Here is a 20,396-nt window from a genome sequence, read left to right as displayed (position 1 = left end):
GTAGTCCCAGCTACTCGGGAGGCTGAGGCAGGAGAATGGCGTGAACCCAGGAGGCGGAGCTTGCAGTGAGCTGAGATTGCGCCACTGCACTCCAGAATGGGCGACAGAGCAAGACTCCGTCTCAAAAAAAAAAAAAAAGGCTGGGCGCGGTGGCTCACGCCTGTAATCCAGCACTTTGGGAGGTGGAGATGGGCAGATCATTAGGTCAGGATATTGAGACCATCCTGGCTAACACAGTGAAACCCCATCTCTACTAAAAAAAAAAAAAAAAAAAAAAATTAGCCGGGCGTGGTGGCGGATGCCTATAGTCCCAGCTACTCGAGAGGCTGAGGTAGGATAATGGCATGAACCCAGGAGGCAGAGCTTGCAGTGAGCCGAGATTGTGCCACTGTGCTCCAGCCTGGGTGACAGAGCAAGACTCCATCTCAAAAAAAAGAAAAGAAAAAAAAAAAAGAAGACTGTATGTACTGCGTACTTTAATGGAGTGATCTCCAGGGTGTTTTATGAAGTAAAAAAGGCAAGATACAGAGTAGCAGGTATGATTTGCTGCCTTGTAGCTAAGAAAAGGGAAAGACATATATACAACTATTTGCTTATTCTAAAGAAAAAAAAACACACAATGGAAAGATAAACTAAAAATAGAAGAAATGGTAACCTATAAAAGAAGGAGGAGATAGGGAGGAGGAAACAGGAATAGATCTAGGCTTCTCTGAACACCCTGCTTTCTAGATATGACTTTGGAGCCATGGAAATTTTTTTTTTTTTTTTTTAGACAGAGTCTAACTCTGTCACCCAGGCTGGAGTGTAGTTGGCTCACTGCAGCCTCTGCCTCCCGGGTTCCAGCGATTCTCCTGCCTTAGTCTCCCTAGTAGCTGGGATTACAGGCACCTGCTGGGCTAATTTTTTTTTTTTTTTTTTGAGACAGAGTCTCGCTGTGTCGCCCAGGATGGAACGCAGTGGTGAGATCTCAGCTCACTGCAACCTCTGCCTCCCAGGGTTCAAGTGATTCTCCTGCCTCAGCATCCCGAGTAGTAGTTGGGACTACAGGTACACGCCACCATGCCCGGCTAATTTTTGTATTTTTAGTAGAGACTAAACTTAGGGTTTTGCCAAGTTGGCTATCCTGGTCTCAAACTCCTGATCTCAAGTGATCTGCCAGCTTCAGCCTTTTTTTTGTTTTTTTTGTATTTTTAGTAGAAACCAGGTTTTGCAATGTTGGCCAGGCTGGTCTCAAACTCCAGACCTCAAATGATCTGCCTGCCTTGGCCCCCCAAAGTGCTGGGATTACAGGTGTGAGCCGCAGCGCCCAGCCCAATATTTAATATACTACAAAGCAAAATCACATTGAAATTTTACCAAAAGGAAGGAAGTGGACAGAAATGGGTTTGTACCATTCTGTCCAACCAGAGTCTTTGCTCCTAAGCACAGCATCATTTTCCTTCTCGTTAATTATCCCTTTTAACAGCAACGAAATGACCTGGCCAGGACACGAGAACACAGAGATGGGGCCACACCTTGTACTTTCTGGGGTTCTGGGTGGACCCTGGTGGTGGTTCTGGGTGCTGTGATTCTTTCAGTAAAGAACTTTCAGGAGTTGGCCGGGAGCGGTGGCTCACGCCTGTAATCCCAGCACTTCGGGAGGCCGAGGCGGCCGGATCACGGGGTCAGGATATTAAGACCATCCTGGATAACACGGTGAAACCCCGTCTCTAGTAAAAAATACAAAAATTAGCCGGGCGTGGTGGCACACGCCTGTAGTCCCAGCTACTCGGGAGGCTGAGGCAGGAGAATGGTGTGAACCTGGGAGGCGGAGCTTGCAGTGAGTGGAGATCACACCACTGCACTCCAGCCTGGGCGACAGAGCAAGACCCCGTCTCAAAAAAAAAAAAAAAAAAAAAAGAACTTCCAGGAGTTTCTACTCAGTTGCTTTCATCAAGATTCTCATAACCTTCTCCTGCTGCTGCCTTCAGTGGGTTTGTTCCCGAGCACATTATTAGGAAAGCAGCCATAGTAACTGCTTATCTGCCTCCGGCTCCGCTCCACAAACACCCGCTAAGCCCACACTGTGCAAAACAGTAATAACACGCCCGCCTGAGAATGACTCTGCGGCTCCGCGTGGCCACATTGCTGGTTAAGAGATTTCCCGCATGTGATCTCATTTCATCCTCACTGCAACTCCGGGCCTGGGAACTCATGTCCTCCGTGAGGAACTTCAGGCTTGAGATCGGCCTCAACAGTTGGAGGTGGCAAAGCCAGGGCTTGCTTGAAGCCCCACCTTCTCAGTGTTGGGGAGCAGGCTGGCTCCAAGCTGTGGGATCCTGTGCAGGGGTTATTTTGGTATCTGTGGGGGTAATTTCACACTGAGGCTAAGGCTCCGTTTTGGGTTCAGATGGACATGAAATTGAATCTCGGGGGTCCAACTTTCTAGCAATGTACTCTTGAGCAAATTTGATATTTTCCTCATCTGTAAAATAGGAACAATACAAGTATCTTTTTTTGTTTTTTGAGTGGAGTCTTGCTCTGTCACCCAGGCTTCAGTGCAGTGGCACCATCTTGGCTCACTGCAACTTCTGCCTCCCAGGTTCAAGTGATTCTCCTGCCTCAGCCTCCCAAGTAGCTGGGATTACAGGTGCCCGCCACAATGCCTGGCTGATTTTTGTATTTTTAGTAGAGACAGTTTTGCCATGTTGTCGAGGCTGGTCTCAAACTCCTGGCCTCAAATAGTCTGCCCACCTCAGCCTCCCAAAGTGCTGGGATTATAGGCATGAGCCACTGTGCCTGGCCAAAAGTACCTCTGTAAAGGATTGCTGGAAGCACAGATGATATGTTATTATCGTGATATGGTATCAGCAACAGTCATCTCAGAAGGTGCAGCATCTTGGAAAATTTTCTTGTGTTCGCTTCATCTACTGTCTCAGATAGATTCACTATACATTCAAAAGTACAGATCTTCCTCCACCAGCTAACAAAGCCATCTCCTTATCCTCAAGTCTATGTTCCCAGCTCAGGACCAGCCTGGGTGATGCCTCATTCCCCATGGCTCCAGGGACCCTGATGCTGCCGCTTTGTCAGTGGCTGGCTCAGCTCAGGCAAGGCCCCTCTCCCAGCTAACCATAGCATAAGCCTGAATCGATCCCCATCTCAGGGCCATTTGGAGGATTAACTAATCCATCATGCAGGAAACCTTTGAAATGTGCCAATGTGGCTGAGGCTATTGTCAGGCAGAGCAGAAACCGAGTTTACTGGTTCCCCCATTTCCGAGACTTTCAAGCTGAGCCTTGTGGCCGGACTCACTCTCATGTGGGCGAAATCCCAGCAGGTGCAGGTTGCACTGAGCTCACCAAGCCGTCTGTCTGCCCCATCTGACGCTGGATCTTTTTGATCTATCTCTTTGTTTCTTTAAGGGACAGTAAGGGTGAGAAGATAAAGGGATCAGGATTCCAGACACTGAAGAGCTTTTGTTTGTGTTTTTAATAGAACTGAACACATTAAATTTCCCCTCTTGGCATCATCAGCCTATGGACTGCAAACATAGTGCTGAGATTAAACCTTTCCAATTTTATGTTTTGCAAATCTCGAAGGTCCCTGGAAATCCACAGGGTACATTTTTTTTTTCACCCTCTGAAATGTGATCTCCATAATAATAAAACCTAACTCAGCAATTCATTGAGTTCATCACTATTTATTGAGTACCTACTGTGTTCGCTGGTATACTAGAAGCACAGAAGTCTTCTTCTTGAGGGGAAAAAGAAACTCCTATATCTAGAAATACCAGGATCTATGTGGCACTTTCATTTATTTGCCACATAGAGCCTGGTATTTCTAGATCTATGTGGCATAATTTCATTTAATTCTCACAACTCTAAGAAGTAGAGATTGTTCCATTTCACAGGTGAGGAAAGAGATTCTGAAAGTTCCATAACCTGTCCAAGGTTGTTTGCAGTCGCAGAGGCCAGCACCGAAGTCCAGTCCTGTCTGACTAGACCATCTGGGTCCTTCCCACTAGAATACAGTGGGGAGGAGAAAAGGACACTGATGGATTAGTCAGTCGACAGCACAGGCAGCAGATTATAAAGCTGAACTGTTTGGTTAGAGCAGCTGGGGGCTGGGGAGAGAGGGCTGGCATGAGGACTTCCTGAAGGAGACAGCCCAGAAGCTCCTTGTAAGGACCTAAGGCTCGGGGTATGGGTGGAGGAGGAAGTGTGATGCTGACCCTGGGAGGGGAGTGAATAAGAGGAGACAGTGGCAGACAGCATGCCCTGAGGTCAGCTGGGTGGAGGATGGGAAGCCCAGCAGAGATGTCTGGACCTGATGAGGTGGCAGCAGGGAGGCACTCACTGAGTTTATAACTCCAGAAGGGGCAGAAGCAATGGCAACATCCGTCACCAGGGGAGAGGATGACTCAAAGCCTTGGCTGGAAGGAGTGGTGGGTGTGGCTTGGAGGCTGCCGGGCCAGGCAGGTGCTTTGGGAAGGGTCCAACCAAGGGGAGTCTGGTCTTCCTCAACCTAGGGGAGGGGGAGCAAGGGAAGGAAGGAGAGACATTAGCAAGATGGAATCTTTAGGCTTTGGTGCAGGACGCTTACAGGGAACAAGGTGCAGGGAGCTGGATTCTAGAATGCTTTTGAAGCCTTCCCCAGGTCACATCACACCGCTGTTCCCAGCCGTTCCAGGTCTTCCTGTTGACTGTAGGATCAAGTCCATTCCCCCAATCTGGCCTCAATCTATGTTTTTGGGCTCTTTGCCCACTACTCTCCTAAATAAGTCCTCTGCGCCCCACAAACCAGTCTCCACCCAACCTCCAGTGCTGCCCAGCCTCCTCCACCCCCACCTGGAGCAATGACATTCATGGATAGCTCTTCTAGCAGTCTCGAAAAATGAACATTTTAGTGTTCAACTTTTTGCTGTTGGTGTCCCTCTAATGCGAACACCCTGTCCTTGAGGGCTGATTCTTTTTACAATAGTTGTCCCAACGGGGGAATCATTTCACCTTTCTGACTTAGTTTCCTTATCTGCAAAATGGAGCCAATAGTGTCTCATAGGGTACGGTGCCTGCACACACGCCCATCCACAGCTGTTCCAGGCCTTTCCTCCACTGTGGGGGGTGCCAGGGGTCCAGAGGAGAGGAGGAGGGGGCCGCAGGACGCTGGGAAAGTGGGAGGACCCCAAGATCTCTGTAGGGATCCACGGTAGAGGGGGAGGACTCCTCTGTCCTCTCTATCCACTCGGACCTCCGCTTTTCTAAGAACCAGCATCGCACTGTGTCACTGAGAAAGAGCGCGCACACCAGCCGCCTTTAGAAAGTCTCAAATAGATTCCTTCAGTCAATTCAGGACAGACTCCCTGGGGGCAAGTCCCGGGGCGGGAGCCGGTGCGGGTAGTGCTGTGCGGCCCTTGACTGTTTACCAGGCGCGTTTCGCTGACCTAGTCTCCTGGACCCCCTTTCATGACTCCTCTCATCACCTCCACCGGGGAGACGAGGACCCCGAGGTTCTGGGAGGCGACGCGACCTGCCCTAAGTGACAAGGGTCCTGGGCCGCACTCCCCCGCCGGGGTCTGCGCTCCTCGGCGGAGCGGGTGGGAAGGATGAGTCCTCGGGGTGGAGAAGGAGGCGCGGGTCCCCGGGTACCGCTCGCCCGGCCTTAGGAGTCCGGGAGCGCGCGTGGGGACGCGGAGTTGAGGCCCTCTAGCTGCGGCCGCGGAAAGGGATACAGTCCCCCGGGCCCCTCCCGGCCGCTTGGAACCCACCCCAGGCGCGTCCCCGCGGGCGCGCGCTCCAGGCGGGGCCGACGGGCTCGGAGGCGCGCCCTCTCCCGCGTCCGCCGCGCGCGCTCCCTCACCTCCCCGCCCCTTCCCTCCCGGGCCCGCGCGCTCCCCGGGTCCGCCGCGCGCGCGCCTCGCGTCGCTCCCCATCCCCGCCCCTCCCGCCGCCACCCCGCCCCCGGCCGGGTACCCTCGCCGGACCCGAGAGAGAGCGTCGCCGCCATCTTAGTTGCTGCCGCTGCCTCCAGCAAGGCGCTGCTCCGAGGCGGGGAGGGCGCCGCGTCCTGAGCGCGCGGCCCAGCGTCACGGCGGCGGCGGCGGCGGCTCCTCCTTGGATCCCCGGAGCTCGCCGCGCGGCGGAGCAGCCGGCCCCGGGCCCTAGAGCCCCGAGAGCTCCGAGAGCTCCGCTCGGCGTCCCGCGCGCCTCCCTGCCGCTCCCGCCCCGGGCTGGCGATGCTGCGCCGCCCCGCGCCCGCGCTGGCCCCGGCCGCCCGGCTGTTGCTGGCCGGGCTGCTGTGCGGCGGCGGGGTCTGGGCCGCGCGAGGTAAGCCCCAGGGCCGGGCCGGGCCGCTGGGTTGGTGCGGGTCCCGGTGTGGGGATTAGGGTCCCGGTGCGGGGATTAGGGTCACGGTGCGGGAGTAGGGCCGGATGCCGGGATTCGAGCCGGGATGCGGGGAGTCGGGTCCGAGCGCAGGGAGCCGGGTCGGGGCGTGGGGTTCGGCTTGGGGGTCGGGCTCGCGGAGCCGGGGCCGGGGCGCAGGAGACTGCGGGCGCGCGCTGCGGGCGTCCCGGGGAAGCCAGGCTCGGTCCCGGGCGGGGCACCTGGGCCTGGGCCGCCCCCACTGCAGCCCGGGGTGGTGGCTGCGCTGATTTGGGGGGACGAGCAGACGGGCCGAAGGGTCAGTCCGCCCTGCTCAGCGGCGCACGCAGGCTGGGGCTGCACCCCTGGGTGAGATGCTGTGTGTACGTGTGCTCAGAGGTGCATCAGGCGGGGGGTGCACGCACAGTTTTGGTGTGTGCTTACATAAGAGCCCACTCCTCCGCATCCCGTTTCCAAGATCCCGATTCTCTGTTGCTGCACCGCGGACACCACGACTTCGCCCCTTTCCGCCTCCTCCCGGGGTCCTTCAGACGTTGTCTGTTTCCAGTGGAGCCGAGGCTGAAACTTCGTACTTCCCTCCCACCTTTTCACCCAAAGGTGAAATCGCGATGAGATTTGCGACCGCGGGCTCACCCAGTGTTAGAAATCTCCGTCTCTGCTACCCCTGGTGCCTTGGTGCAGTTTTTCTGACGGTCATTTAGACCGTGGAGGCTTAGATACCCTCTACAAAAACGAGAAATCCCTCTGGTTCTGTAGGATTGTAGGACCGAAATTATTTTATGGCTCGGTGGGAAGTAATATTTCTTGGCTAATTTATTATTAGCTTTTAACCTTCATCCACTTAACCTTTTAAACCTTGCGTGTTCTCTGATATTGACTGGTCTTGCCAACGAAAAGCTTACGCATTGCAGATACAGTATTTGCTTCTGAGTGGATCTTGAAATCGTAAACATTTTCCTTGGCCTTAGAGCAAAGTAATCTAGGTGTAGTCTGTAGAATCTACTGTAGGCTTAAATCTGTTGTTCTGATTTTTTTTTTAATGAAAAGAAATTTTGGGGAGGAGGATTGATAGAAATCCAGATGAAATGGTCATATTTTAATTTAGCCAGCTTTAAAAAAATTCTTATTTTCCCTTCCCTGGCGTGACATAAGGAGAGAAGTATGGTGTTCACAAAATTAAAGGGCAGAGGCGGCAAATGCATCTTTTGTTCCATGTTCCTTTCTAAACATCGAGGATGATAAACTTTGAATACTTCTTTTATTTCATTTCTGACATTCTGTTGACTCTGTCAAATTCAGATCTTAGTCACTAAGTATCTCATTGCTGGCCATTTGATTTTTAAAAGTAACATCAAACTAAGTTTGAAATGTTCTTTCCAGATGTGGGTTGGAGGTCTGAAACTAATATATCCAAGAGAAATGTCAAAGTTTTGCTTCTCTTGGGGAAAACCCACACATTTTAAAAATATGTGCTTGGATTGGGTATTTTGGGAACAGTTTAAGTATATTTAGTTTAGTCAGTGATACCATTTCTTGTTAAAATTGGTGCTTTCTTAAATAGCACCTACATTTGTTAGTCATTATTTAATTGCCTTGGTTACTTAAACAGCATACATTTCAACTTTGAATATCTTCATTACCCGAGACCTACAGAAATGTGGTGTGAAAGATGTGTTGACTAGTTGAGTCATTTGTGATTTGCTTTCTCTAAAGTTTTCTTGGTGCCGTTAGACAGTAGTTCAAGATTCTTAGTCTTCAGAATAAAGACATTTTACACATCAGTTATTTGGTCGCATTGTTTTTTTTTTCAGGTTGCGAGTTAGAAAATGTCTTGGAATTATTACACAAAATGCTAATAACAATTTCATTTTGAAATATTACAAGTGAATTTCATATGTAAATTTACAGTTTGGAGACACTCTGTGGGCTCATTTTAAGAGATCATTTCAACTCATATCTGAAGTTTTTACTGCCGTAAGGCAGTACGACATGAACTCCTGTTCATGCTGTAGCTACCTTTAGTAATCGTTAATGTTAGATTACGTAGAGACTGCTGGAGAAAATGATAAATTTTCTAATATAAATTGCATCTTGAACTATTAGTTTTGTAGAGACCCTCAAATTTTGTTTTAATTATAGCTGTAGTTCTCAAGAAATGTTGAGTAGAGCTGGGCGCAGTGGCTCGTGCCTGTAATCCCAGCACTTTGGGAGGCTGAGGCTGGCAGATCACCTGAGGCCCGGAGTTCGAGACCAGCCTGGTCAACATGGTGACACCCCGTCTCTACTAAAAATATAAAAATTAGCTGGGTGTGCTGGTGGGTGCCTGTAATCCCAGCTACTTGGGAGGCTGAGGCAGGAGAATTGCTTGAACCCAGGAGGCGGAGGTTGCAGTGAGCCGAGATTGCGCCACTGCACTCCAGCCTGGATGACAAAGCAAGACTCCAGTCTTAAAAACAAAGTAAGTAAGCCAAAATATTAGAAGAAATATCTTTGGCATGCCCTGGACGGTCATGTCCGTCGGCTACCTGCCTTCTTCATGGAGATCAGGAAATAGAACAGTGAAGCAGAGAAAATAGAAAGCTTATATGAATATTTAAAAAACGCAACCGTAGCGGGCGCGGTGGCTCACGCCTGTAATCCCAGCACTTTGGGAGGCCGAGGCGGGCGGATCACAAGGTCAGGGGAGATCGAGACCACGGTGAAACCCCGTCTCTACTAAAAATACAAAAATGAGCCGGGCGCAGTGGCGGGCGCCTGTAGTCCCAGCTACTCGGGAGGCTGGGGCAGGAGAATGGCGTGAACCCAGGAGGCGGAGCTTGCAGTGAGCCAGGATCGCGCCACTGCACTCCAGCTTGGGCGACAGAGCAAGACTCCGTCTCAAAAAAAAAAAAAAAAAAAAAAAAAAAAAAAAAAAAAAAAAAAAAAACGCAACCGTGTAATGCATTTCGAAGCCACATAATAAAAATCACGGTTATTTTTCCATTTGCACACAGACTTAGTGAGGCCTCTTCTCACCATCCTATTTGAAATCATTTCTCTTCCTGAACCCCTAAATCCTGTTTCCCTGCAACACTTTTTCTTTTTTCCATAGCACTTAGCCCATTCTAACATGCCTTGTTGCTTACTTATTGAGTTGTTTACCGTCTGTTTCCCCTCTGTAGAACATATGCCCCAAGATGGAAGGGTGTCTGCTTTGCATATGTTTCCCGTCACCAGCACACCGGAGGCATGCCAGTATTGTGTGATTGAATGAATGAATGGGTAGATGGATAACAGCATTTCAGTTTAGACAGCGTAGTAGCTTTGCATCCTAATTTTCACTTCACAGATAAATGCTACATAGTGAAAAAAATTACATAGTGTAAAGTAAACTTAAATTCTTTTTTTTTTTTGAGACAGAGTCTCATTCTGTCACCCAGGCTGGAGTGCAGTGGGGAGATCTTGGCTCACTGCAACCTCTGCCTCCCAGGTTCAAGAGATTCTCCTGCCTCAGCCGCCCCAGGAGCTGGGACTACAGGCATATGCCATCTCACTGGGCTCATTTTTGTATTTTTAGTAGAGACAGGGTTTCACCATGTTGGCCACGCTGGTCTGAACTCCTGACCTGAAGTGAGCCACCTGCCTGTGCCTCCCACAGTGCTGAGATTACAGTTGTGAGCCACTGCACCTGGCCCAAACTTAATTTCTGCAGTGTGGATGTGGGAATTCATTAGTGGGTAAATTTTCAAGGATCATGGCGCCAGCCTCAGTGGCTCATACCTATAATTCCAGCACTTTGGGAGGACTAGGCAGGCAGATTACTTGAGTGCAGGAGTTTGAAACTAGCCTGGGCAACATGGTGAAACCTTGTCACTACAAAAATACCAAAAAAAAAAAAAAAAGTTCAAGGATCCATTCTGTTGGTTGCAGTATTGGGGATATTAGATCATGACACTCTGTCTTGGCCTTCGAAGGCTGTAGCTCTGTGGCTACACCTGTCAGTCCCTTTAAAAAAATACTGTAATTTTCAGCTTTTTTGGGAAGATGGTTTCTTAATTTGTTACCTCGTTTTTCATAAGTAATGATGTGGAAAAAAGTCATTCGAATATAGACCTCAGTATTACCCATAGTCTAACATTGTTAATACTGAATGAAAGTAAATAACATTTATTTCTCAAAGGAGACCTATAACTGCTGAAGAAATAATAAAATATGAACAATTTTGAATATATTCCAATTTTAGAACATTAACTCGGTTAACTGGAACCTTCAGTTAGCTGGAATTCATCCTTTGGCTGGATATTTCTTTTGGGAGAAAAAGCATAAAACCAAGCAGTTTTATAGGAATTATTTTTCAAAAGGAAGGTTTAGGAGGTGATACCATACATTATATGTGCCAGTATTTGATATTTAAGCCAAAAACAGCAACTAATATTTCAGTTTTAGTTATGAAGAATATGACCAATAAATGAAATTTTTGTGGGATATAAAATATAATTATTACACTGAAACTAGAAAATGCTATAATTTCATAGAACTAGCTGCAAGACTTAGTGAAGCTTATTAAACCAAGTCTAAGTGTTTAAAATGAGGAAGCTGAGATACGTTAAAATTTTAGAACAAAGGAAAAAAAGTGCTGAGTTATTTTTATTATTGCTTTGAGACAGGAAAATATGTTTTTTAATATTTTTTTTGGATAGAGTTTTCATTTATAAGAGTTGAAACAAAATAGAGATCTGATTATCCTAAAAAACCACCAAGAGTCTATTTCTTATGTATTCTGGTTGAGGGCTTAGATCATTAAAACTTGTGTTTTCAGTGGGTCTTAATTTAGTATGAAGAGTTGCTTGAAGGGGCTGGGCGCGGTGGCTCATGCCTGGAATCCCAGCACTTTGGGAGGCCGAGGTAGGTGGATCACGAGGTCAGGAGATGCAGACCATCCTGACTAACACGGTGAAGCCCCATCTCTACTAAAAAAAAATACAAAAGATTAGCCGGGCTTGATGGCGGGCGCCTGTAGTCCCAGCTACTCCGGAGGCTGAGGCAGGAGAATGGTGTGAACCTGGTAGGCGGAGCTTGCAGTGAGCTGAGATCGTGCTACTGCGCTCCAGCCTGGATGACAGAGTGAGACTCTGTCGCAAAAAAAAAAAAAAAAAAAAAGAGTTGCTTGAAGAAATGTGTCTTTATAAGTGAAATTTACAATGTTGATTTGCAGCAAAATACAGATTTTAGTAGTGTTTCAGGACTACAGATTCAAGATTGGTGGAAATGATTTACACAATGTTATGATTTTGCATTAAGAAACAACCAAGGCCTGGCACAGTGGCTCACGCCTGTAATCCCAGCACTTTGGGAGGCCAAGGCGGGTGGATCATGAGGTCAAGAGATGGAGACCATCCTGGCCAACATGATTAAACCCTGTCTCTACTAAAAATACAAAAATTAGCCGGGCGTGGTGGCGTGCACCTGTAGTCCCAGCTACTCGGGAGGCTGAAGCAAGAGAATCGCTTCAACTTGGGAGGCGGAGGTTGCAGAGAGCCGAAATTGCACCACTGCACTCCTGCCTGGTGACAGAGTGAGACTCAGTCTCAAAAAACAAACAAACGGGGGGCGGGGAGGGATTGCATTGGGAGTTATACCTGATGTAAATGACGAGTTGATGGGTGCAGCACGCCAACATGGCACAGGTATACATATGTAACAAACCTGCACGTTATCCACATGTACCCTAGAACTTAAAGTATAATAAAAAAAAAAAAAGAAAACAAACAAACAAACTAAAAACAACCAACCAAATGGCCAGGCATGGTAGCTCACACCTGTAATCCCAGTGCTTTGGGAGGCCAAGATGGGTGGATTGCTTGAGTCCGGGAGTTCAAGACCAGCCTGTGCAACATGGTGAAACCCCATCTCTACTAAAAATACAAAAAAAATTAGCTGGGCATGGTGGCATATGCCTGTAGTCCCAGCTACTCAGGAGTCTGAGGCTGGAGAACTGATTGAACCTGGCAGGTTGAGGCTGCAGTGAGCCAAGGTCACACCACTTGCATTCCAGCCTGGGCGACAGAGCAAGACTCTGTCTCTAAAAAAAAAAAAAAAAAGCCAAACTAACAAGCCCTGAAAAGTGATGTTTTGAGGCTATGCAAAGGCCATATATAGGAACCCTCAAATGGTGACAGCCTCCCCACTGTGTCAGCCTGACATACAATACCCATCTTTTCCCTAAGAGCTGCCACCGCCTGGGAACTAGAATGCTGATTGTCTGATTTGATAGGTTCTTTTTATTTTTATTTATTTATTTATTTTTGAGACGGAGTCTTGCTCTGTCGCCCGGGCTGGAGTGCAGTGGCCGAATCTCAGCTCACTGCAAGCTCCGACTCCCAGGTTTACGCCATTCTCCTGCCTCAGCCTCCGGAGTAGCTGGGACTACAGGTGCCCTCCACCTCGCCCGGCTAGTTTTTTGTATTTTTTAGTAGAGACGGGGTTTCACCGTGTTAGCCAGGATGGTCTCGATCTTCTGACCTCGTGATCCGCCCATCTCGGCCTCCCAAAGTGCTGGGATTACAGGCTTGAGCCACCGCGCCCGGCAATAGGTTCTTTCTCTCCTATGTTTTAGGTGTATTTTTACTTATTTTTTGATTTAGTTTTAGGATATTATTATTAGATTAAAAATTTTCACGAGATTTGTTACTAAAGTTTTTATTTTTAAAGGTTCTTGGCAGAGATTCACGTACTTCAAAGTAACAGAGTTTAAAGCAGCTTAAATACCTTTAAAACATCTGAAAGTTGGCTAGGTGCGGTGGCTCACATCTGTAATCCCAGCACTTTGGGAGGCCAAGGCGGGCGGATCACCTTAGGTCGGGAGTTAGGGACCAGCCTGACCAACATGGAGAAACCCCATCTCTACTAAAAAGTATAAAATTAGCCGGGTGTGGTGGTGCATGCCTGTAATCCCAGCTACTCGGGAGGCTGAGGCAGGAGAATCGCTTGAACCCGGGAGGTGGAGGTTGTGGTGAGCCGAGATCACGCCATTGCACTCCAGCCTGGGCAACAAGAGCAAAACTCCATCTCAGAAAAAAAAAAAAAAAATCTGAAAGTTAACTTCCTTCCCATTCCGGAACCCCAGTAAGAAGTATGTAGTAGCATATCAGAAGAAGAGTCATATTTTTGCTTTTTTACTTTTTTGGTCAGACATGAATAATCATCTTAAAAAGAATTAATAGAAATGGTGTCTCACTGTGTTGCTCAGGCTGGTCTCGAACTCCTGGGCTCTAACAGTCCTCCCACCTCATCCTCCCAAAGAGCTGAGATTATAGGCGTGAGCTACCGCACCCGGCCGAAGAATCGTCTTTCAGCTGTCTGTTTTCGTTCTGTCTGATTCTCCCCTGACAAGAACTTCTGTTGAGTCTGCCACTTTTCAAGCCTACCTTGATCTGTACTTTCTCCGAGTCATTGTGTAGGACAAAGGAGGACCACCGGCTGGGCGTGGTGGCTCACGCCTGTAATCCCAGCACTTTGGGAAGCTGAGGTGGGCGGATCACCTGAGGTCGGGAGTTCGACACCAGCCTGACCAACATGGAGAAACCCCGTCTCTACTAAAGATACACAATTAGCTGGACATGGTGGCACATGCCTGTAATTCCAGCTACTCGGGAGACTGAGGCAGGAGAATTGCTTGAACCCAGGAGGCAGAGGTTGCAGTGAACCGAGATTGCACCATTGCACTCCAGCCTGGGCAACAAGAGCAAAACTCCATCTCAAAATAAAAGGAAGACCACCTTTATCATGCCACTGCACTCTAGCCTGGGTGACAGAGCCAGACTTTGTCTCAAAACAAAACAAAACCACCTTTTTCTGCATCCACTCCTTTTTTTTTAAAAGCAGCTTTATTGAGATATAATTCGCATACCATAAAATTCAACATTTTAAGGCATACAATTCAGTGATTTTAGTATATTCACAAAGTTGTGCAGCCATCACCACTATCTAATTTCAGAACACTTTCATCACCCCCAAAAGAAACCCCATATCTGTTAGCGCTCATTCTCCATATCCCTCCTCCTCCATCCCTTGGCAACCCCGAGTCTACTTTCTGTCTATGGATTTGCTTATTTTGGACATTTCATATCAAGGGAATCATAATATGTGGCCTTTTGTGACTAGCTTCTTTTGCTTAGTATGATGTCTTCAAGGTTCATCCATGTTGTAGCATGTATCAGGACTTCGTTTCTTTTCACAGGTAAATGATATATCCTTGTAGGGATATAACACATTCTGTTTATCCGTTTACTCATTGATGGACATTTGGGTTATTTCCACTTTGTATTTGGAAAATACTACTATGTACATTTTTGTACAGGAATTTGTGTGGACGTATGTTTTCATTTCTCTTGGATATATACCCAAGTGGAATTGTTGGGTCTTAGGTTAAGTCTTAGATTTAACTTTTTAAATTAAAAAAAATTTTTTTTTTTTTGAGATGGAGTCTCACTCTGTTGCCCAGGCTGGAGTGCAGTGATGTGATCTTTGCTCACTGCAGCCTCCGTCTCCCGGGTTCAAGAAATTCTCCTGCCTCAGCCTCTTGAGTAGCTGGGATTACAGGCATGTGCCACCATGTCCGGCTAATTGTGTATTTTTAGTAGAGACGGGGTTTCTCCATGTTGGTCAGGCTGGTCTCCAACTCCTGACCTCAAATGATCCACCTGCCTCGGCCTCCCAAAGTGCTGGGATTACAGGCGTGAGCACTATGCCCGGCCTGTGTTTAACATTTTGAGGAACTACCGGCTGGTTGTACAAAGTGGCTGCACCATCCTGTATCCACTTGACCTCCGTCATCACTCACAGGAGCATTTTCCTAATCAAATACACATTTCACAGTTTTCTAGTTTGTTAGAATTTTAAGTTGAATTTTTTCCTAGTCTAGGTGCAAACTGGCATTTCATCTAACCAATTCCTTCCTTTGCCATTGTCTCTCATATAATTTTTACCCCGGACTTTAGACTTTGAGTTGAAAGGAACTTTGAAAGTTCTTTCCTCTATACTTTAAATAGCCTTCCCTGTAAAACAGACGTTTCCTCATATGTCCCTGTGTGTTGATCATTCAGCCTCTGTTTGAACTCTACTGCTACAGGGCTCTTGCTAGCTCACAGAGCAACCCTTTTCTTAAAAACATTGAGCCTTTGGTTAGGTTTCCTTAGGACTGAATTTTATCACGCCTTCGTATTTTTGCAGGCATCCAGGCCTACAGTTCATTGTTTTTACCACCTCACACATTAAGAGAGGCCGAGAGCATTGAGGCCTGGGCCTTGATTTCTGTGGATTTCTCAGGAATGAGCCTAGCACAGGGCTGCACGTGCAGTGTTTGGGGGACACCCACCCAGTCACACACACAGTCAGTATCCCGCCTCCAGGAGCAGGGCTTCACTTAATGAAAGGGACTGGAAAAAACAGGACAATTCTCAAACTGCAACTACTTTAGAAAGTGACATTTCTTTTCTTTTTCTTTTTCTTTTCTTTTCTTTCCTTTTTTTCTTTTTTATTTTTTAATTAATTTATTTTTTTGAGACGGTGTCTCACTCTGTCGCCCAGGCTGGAGTGCTGGCACAATCTCGACTCACTGCAAGCTCTACCTCTCGGGTTTACGCCATTCTTCTGCCTCAGCCTCCCCAGTAGCTGGGACCACAGGTGCACACCACCACACCTGGCTAATTTAAAAATTTTTTAGAGACAGGGTCTTGCCATGTTGCCCAGGCTGGTTTCGAACTCTTGGGCTCAAGCAATCTGCCCTATTTGGCCCTTCAAAGTGCTGGGATTACAGGCGTGAGCCCCCACGTCCAGCCGACATTTCATTCATTCATTACATTTTTGTTATGCTAGCTGGCTAAAAATGTGCTTTGTTTAAAAGTAAATTATTTTTTCTAGTCCTTTGATTTTATTTAATTAACTATTCCTCGTTTACCCAATCTTCAAACATAGAAAACACTTAGAAATATGTCTTTATATTCAAAGGGAATTTTAAAACTCAGTAAAAATGGATATCATCTTTGTTTACATACTTGAAGTATAGCAAAGACATTTTTATTCAGGCTGGAGTTCTGTGGCACGATCTCGGCTCACTGCAACCTCCGCCCTCCCAGGTTCAAGCAATCTTCCCACTTCAGCCCCCCGAGTAGCTGGAACTACAGGCACACCCTACCATGCTTGACTAATTTATTTATTTATTTATTATTATTATTATTATTATTTTGTAGAGATGGGGTTTTACCATATTGCTCAGATTGGTCTCAAACTCCTGGACTCAAGCAATCTGCCTGCCTCAGTCTCCCAGAGTGCTAGGATTGTAGGCATGAGCCACCCTGCTCAGCCTAAAATTTTTCTTATATAGTACTTTTGAGGACCACTTCAAAACAGCTGAATGTTATAAATTTAAACTGAAGAAATGTAAAACTTTAGAATGATTTGTATAAGGTTGTCTATTAAGTGGCTTTTAAAGAATATAATTAATTCCATCTGAAATGCAGAATCTAGTCACACTGATTTTTTTTTTTGCATATTTCAGATGTAGTTAATGATGAAGATTGATAGAACTAGCTACATAATCCAAGGGGCCAATGCAAAATAAAGTGTGGGGCCCCTTGTTCAAAAATTATTAAAACTTTTTCTTTTTTTTTGAGACAGAGTCTCACTGTGTTGCCCAGGCTGGAGTACAGTGGTGCGATCTCAGCTCACTATAACCTCGTCCTCCTGGGTTTAAGCAATTCTGGTGCCTCAGCCTCCCAAGTAGCTGAGATTACAGACATGCACCAGCAAGCTCGGCTAATTTTTTGTACTTTTAGTAGAGACAGGGTTTCACCATGTTGCCCAAGACGGTCTCGAACTCCTGAGCTCAGGCACTCCACCTGCCTCAGCTTCCCAAAGTGTTAGGATTACAGGCGTGAGCCACTGCATCTGGCCCAAAAATTATAAAAAATGTCAAGATGGCAACAGGTTTTTCTTTTGTTTTTTAGACAGAGTCTCACCCTGTCACCCAGGCTGGAGTGCAGTGGCGCATTCTTGGCTTACTGAAACCTCCACCTCCTGGGTTCAAGCAATTCTCATGCCTCAGCCTCCTGAGTAACTGGGATTATTAGGCACCCGCTACCATGCCGGCTAATTTTTGTATTTTTAGTAGAGAGGGGGTTTCACCATGTTCGCTAGGCTGGTCCTGAACTCCTGACCTCAAGTGATCCTCCCGCCTCAGCCTCCCAGAGTACTGGGATTACAGGCTGAGCTACCTCACCTGGTTGACAATAGATTTTTTTTTTTTTTTTTTGAGGTGGAGTTTTACTTTTGTTGCCTAGGCTACAATGCAATGGCATGATCTTGGCTCACCGCAACCTCCAGCTCCCAGGTTCAAGTGATTCTCCTGCCTCAGCCTCCCAAGTAGCTGGAATTACAGGCATGCATCACCACTGGTCTGGCTAATTTAGTATTTTTAGTAGAGATGGGGTTTCTCCATGTTTGTCAGGCTGGTCTTGACTCCCGACCTCAGGTGATCCGCTAGCCTCGGCCTCCTAAAGTAATGGGATTACAGGCATGAGCCCACTGCGCCCGGTTGGCAGTAGGTTTTTAAACCAACCTAGGGGCCCTTCTATGCCTGGCTCCTGGCACCTGGAGGGAACTGGTCCTGAGTATTGATAAACTTAGATGACAGAGTATTAATAGTCGAATTGTGGGCCTAGGGCCTGAGATTTTCTTTTTTTTTTTTTTGAGACGGAGTCTCGCTCTGCCGCCCAGGCTGGAGTGCAGTGGCCAGATCTCGGCTCACTGCAAGCTCCACATCCCGGGTTCACGCCATTCTCCTGCCTCAGCCTCCCGAGTATCTGGGACTACAGGCGCCCGCCACCTCGCCCGGCTAGTTTTTTGTATTTTTTAGTAGAGACGGGGTTTCACCGTGTCAGCCAGGATGGTCTCGATCTCCTGACCTCATGATCCGCCCGTCTCGGCCTCCCAAAGTGCTGGGATTACAGGCTTGAGCCACTGCGCCCGGCCGGGCCTGAGATTTTCACCAGAGCTGCTTGTCGTCTGTGTCCCTGCGCAGCTGCACCTGTGGTTGATGCTCCTCCTTCCCCTTGGGAGAAGACGCCTGCCTTTCATTCTCCGTGGCCTCAGGGTGCAGGCTTCCCCGTGATCTTTCCATCCCCAGCACCCAGCAAAGGACCGGCTCTACTCCTTTCTCAGTAGACAGTGAGAACCAATGGTAGCCAGAGGCTCATGGAAAACTAGGGTCGCTTTTGATTTGTGGGATTAAAGCCCTTGTGTTAAGTAGATTATGTTTACTTTTTTTTTTTTTTTTTTTTTTTTGAGACTGAGTCTCGCTCTGTCGCCCAGCCTGGAGTGCAATGGTGGGATTTCGGCTTACTACAACCTCTGCCTCCCGGTTCAAGCGATTCACCTGCTTCAGCCTCCCGAGTAGCTGGGATTACATGCACGCACCACCACGCCCAGCTAATTTTTTGTATTTTTAGTAGAGATGGGGTTTAACCGTGTTAGCCAGGATGATCTCGATCTCCTGACCTCGTGACCCGTCCACCTTGGCCTCCCAAAGTGCTGGGATTACAGGCATGAGCTACCACTCTGGCTTATGTTTACTTTTATTTTTAATTTATTTGTTTATTTATTTTGAGACAGAGTCTCGCTTTGTCACCCAGGCTGTAGTACAGTGGCCGGATCTCAGCTCACTGCAAGCTCCGTCTCCCGGGTTCACACCATTCTCCTGCCTCAGCCTCCTGAGTAGCTGGGACTGCAGGCGCCCACCACCATGCCCGGCTAATTTTTTGTGTTTTTAGTAGAGACGGGGTTTCACCGTGTTAGCCAGGATGGTCTCCTGACCTCGTGATCCGCCTGTCTTGGCCTCCCAAAGTGCTGGGATTACAGGTGTGAGCCACCGCACCCGGCCCTATGTTTACTTTTAAAATGCTTTAACTAACTCATGCTAGTTTCTTATTACCTATAGAATTAGTAACAAGGATAACAAATAATTAAAATTCTTGGATAATCCCTAATCTTTTTTTTTTTTTTTTTCTTGCCATGCATTTCAAGCATTTATCAGACTAGTAAGTAAATAGTAAAATGAACTGACTTGAATTTCATTTTCTCCTTAGGCTCCCTCACTCTGGGCTAAAATTATTAAAGGAACAGTGGGGGTGGGGAGTAACAGGTGGGGTACAGTCGTTTTGAGTTTTCGAGCCCGTCAGTTACTAGTGCCTTGTGACTAGTCGGTAGGGGACCTTGATAATCCTGACTGATTATAAAGCCCTAAGTTGGCAAGGTCAGAGCTTGCTTCTGAGCTGTCTGTAAATATCCATTGATATCAGCTCATGATTCCTGTAGAAAACGTTTTCATTTGGCAAGGGTTTAAAAAGTCCATGCCCAAGTGTATGAGAGCCGCCTCTTGTTCAGCTAGGAAGCAGCGAATACGTGTCTTCTAAACATTCAGAGCCTTGAATAGAGAATAAATACTGGCTTAAATGCTTTTTTATATGAAATCTGACATGTTAAAGCCTCTTCTAAATTGGAGCACGTACCACTGGGATAGTTTCATAACACAGCCTTTTCCCTCCCTTCTGGTGACTTTAATAACAACTATGACGTTAATGTTTGTTTGGATGAAATAATGTTTTAGAGAGGTCATTAATGCCACTGGTTAATACATATTTGCAGATTCAATTGGTAAAGTTTATTAATCTTGTCTTTTTCTAGACTTTCTCTGAGTGTTCTTAGAAGGTTTGGGCTTTTTACCGCTACTTAAAGCAATGCATATGGCAGTGGGTCTGAGCAGATTGTGTTGATTGAATTTTTCTTGTTGCATGTAAAGTATGTCATACATTGTTGTGAGGGTCCCAAGAGCAAGAGAATTGATCAGAGAACAGAGAGGAAAGAGGATCCAGAGGTATGTGGAATGAGGCATTCTAGATAGATGTGGTCACAACAATTTAGGTTTTATTTTTATTTATTTATTTATTTTTAATTTAATTAATTAATTTTGAGATGGGGTCTCACTCTGTCGCCCAGGCT

General features: G+C 47.0%; 1 protein-coding gene across 3 annotated transcripts in view; it reads left to right on the top strand.

Annotated features, from left to right (window-relative positions):
* Positions 1-5,425: 5,425 nt before the first annotated feature.
* The window catches only part of CLSTN1 (calsyntenin 1), a 100,449-nt gene continuing 85,478 nt past the window's right edge, over positions 5,426-20,396 (top strand). For all 3 annotated transcript variants that reach the window (XM_050788105.1, XM_050788115.1, XM_050788094.1), the window contains exon 1: positions 5,426-6,305. In XM_050788105.1, coding sequence (XP_050644062.1) covers positions 6,215-6,305 — 91 coding nt within the window. In that variant the 5' untranslated portion in view covers positions 5,426-6,214. The remainder of the gene's footprint in view (positions 6,306-20,396) is intronic.

The sequence above is a fragment of the Macaca thibetana genome, chromosome 1, assembly GCF_024542745.1.
Source record: "Macaca thibetana thibetana isolate TM-01 chromosome 1, ASM2454274v1, whole genome shotgun sequence".
Taxonomy (NCBI): Eukaryota; Metazoa; Chordata; class Mammalia; order Primates; family Cercopithecidae; genus Macaca; species Macaca thibetana.
This window is presented reverse-complemented; position numbering and strand designations above follow the sequence as displayed.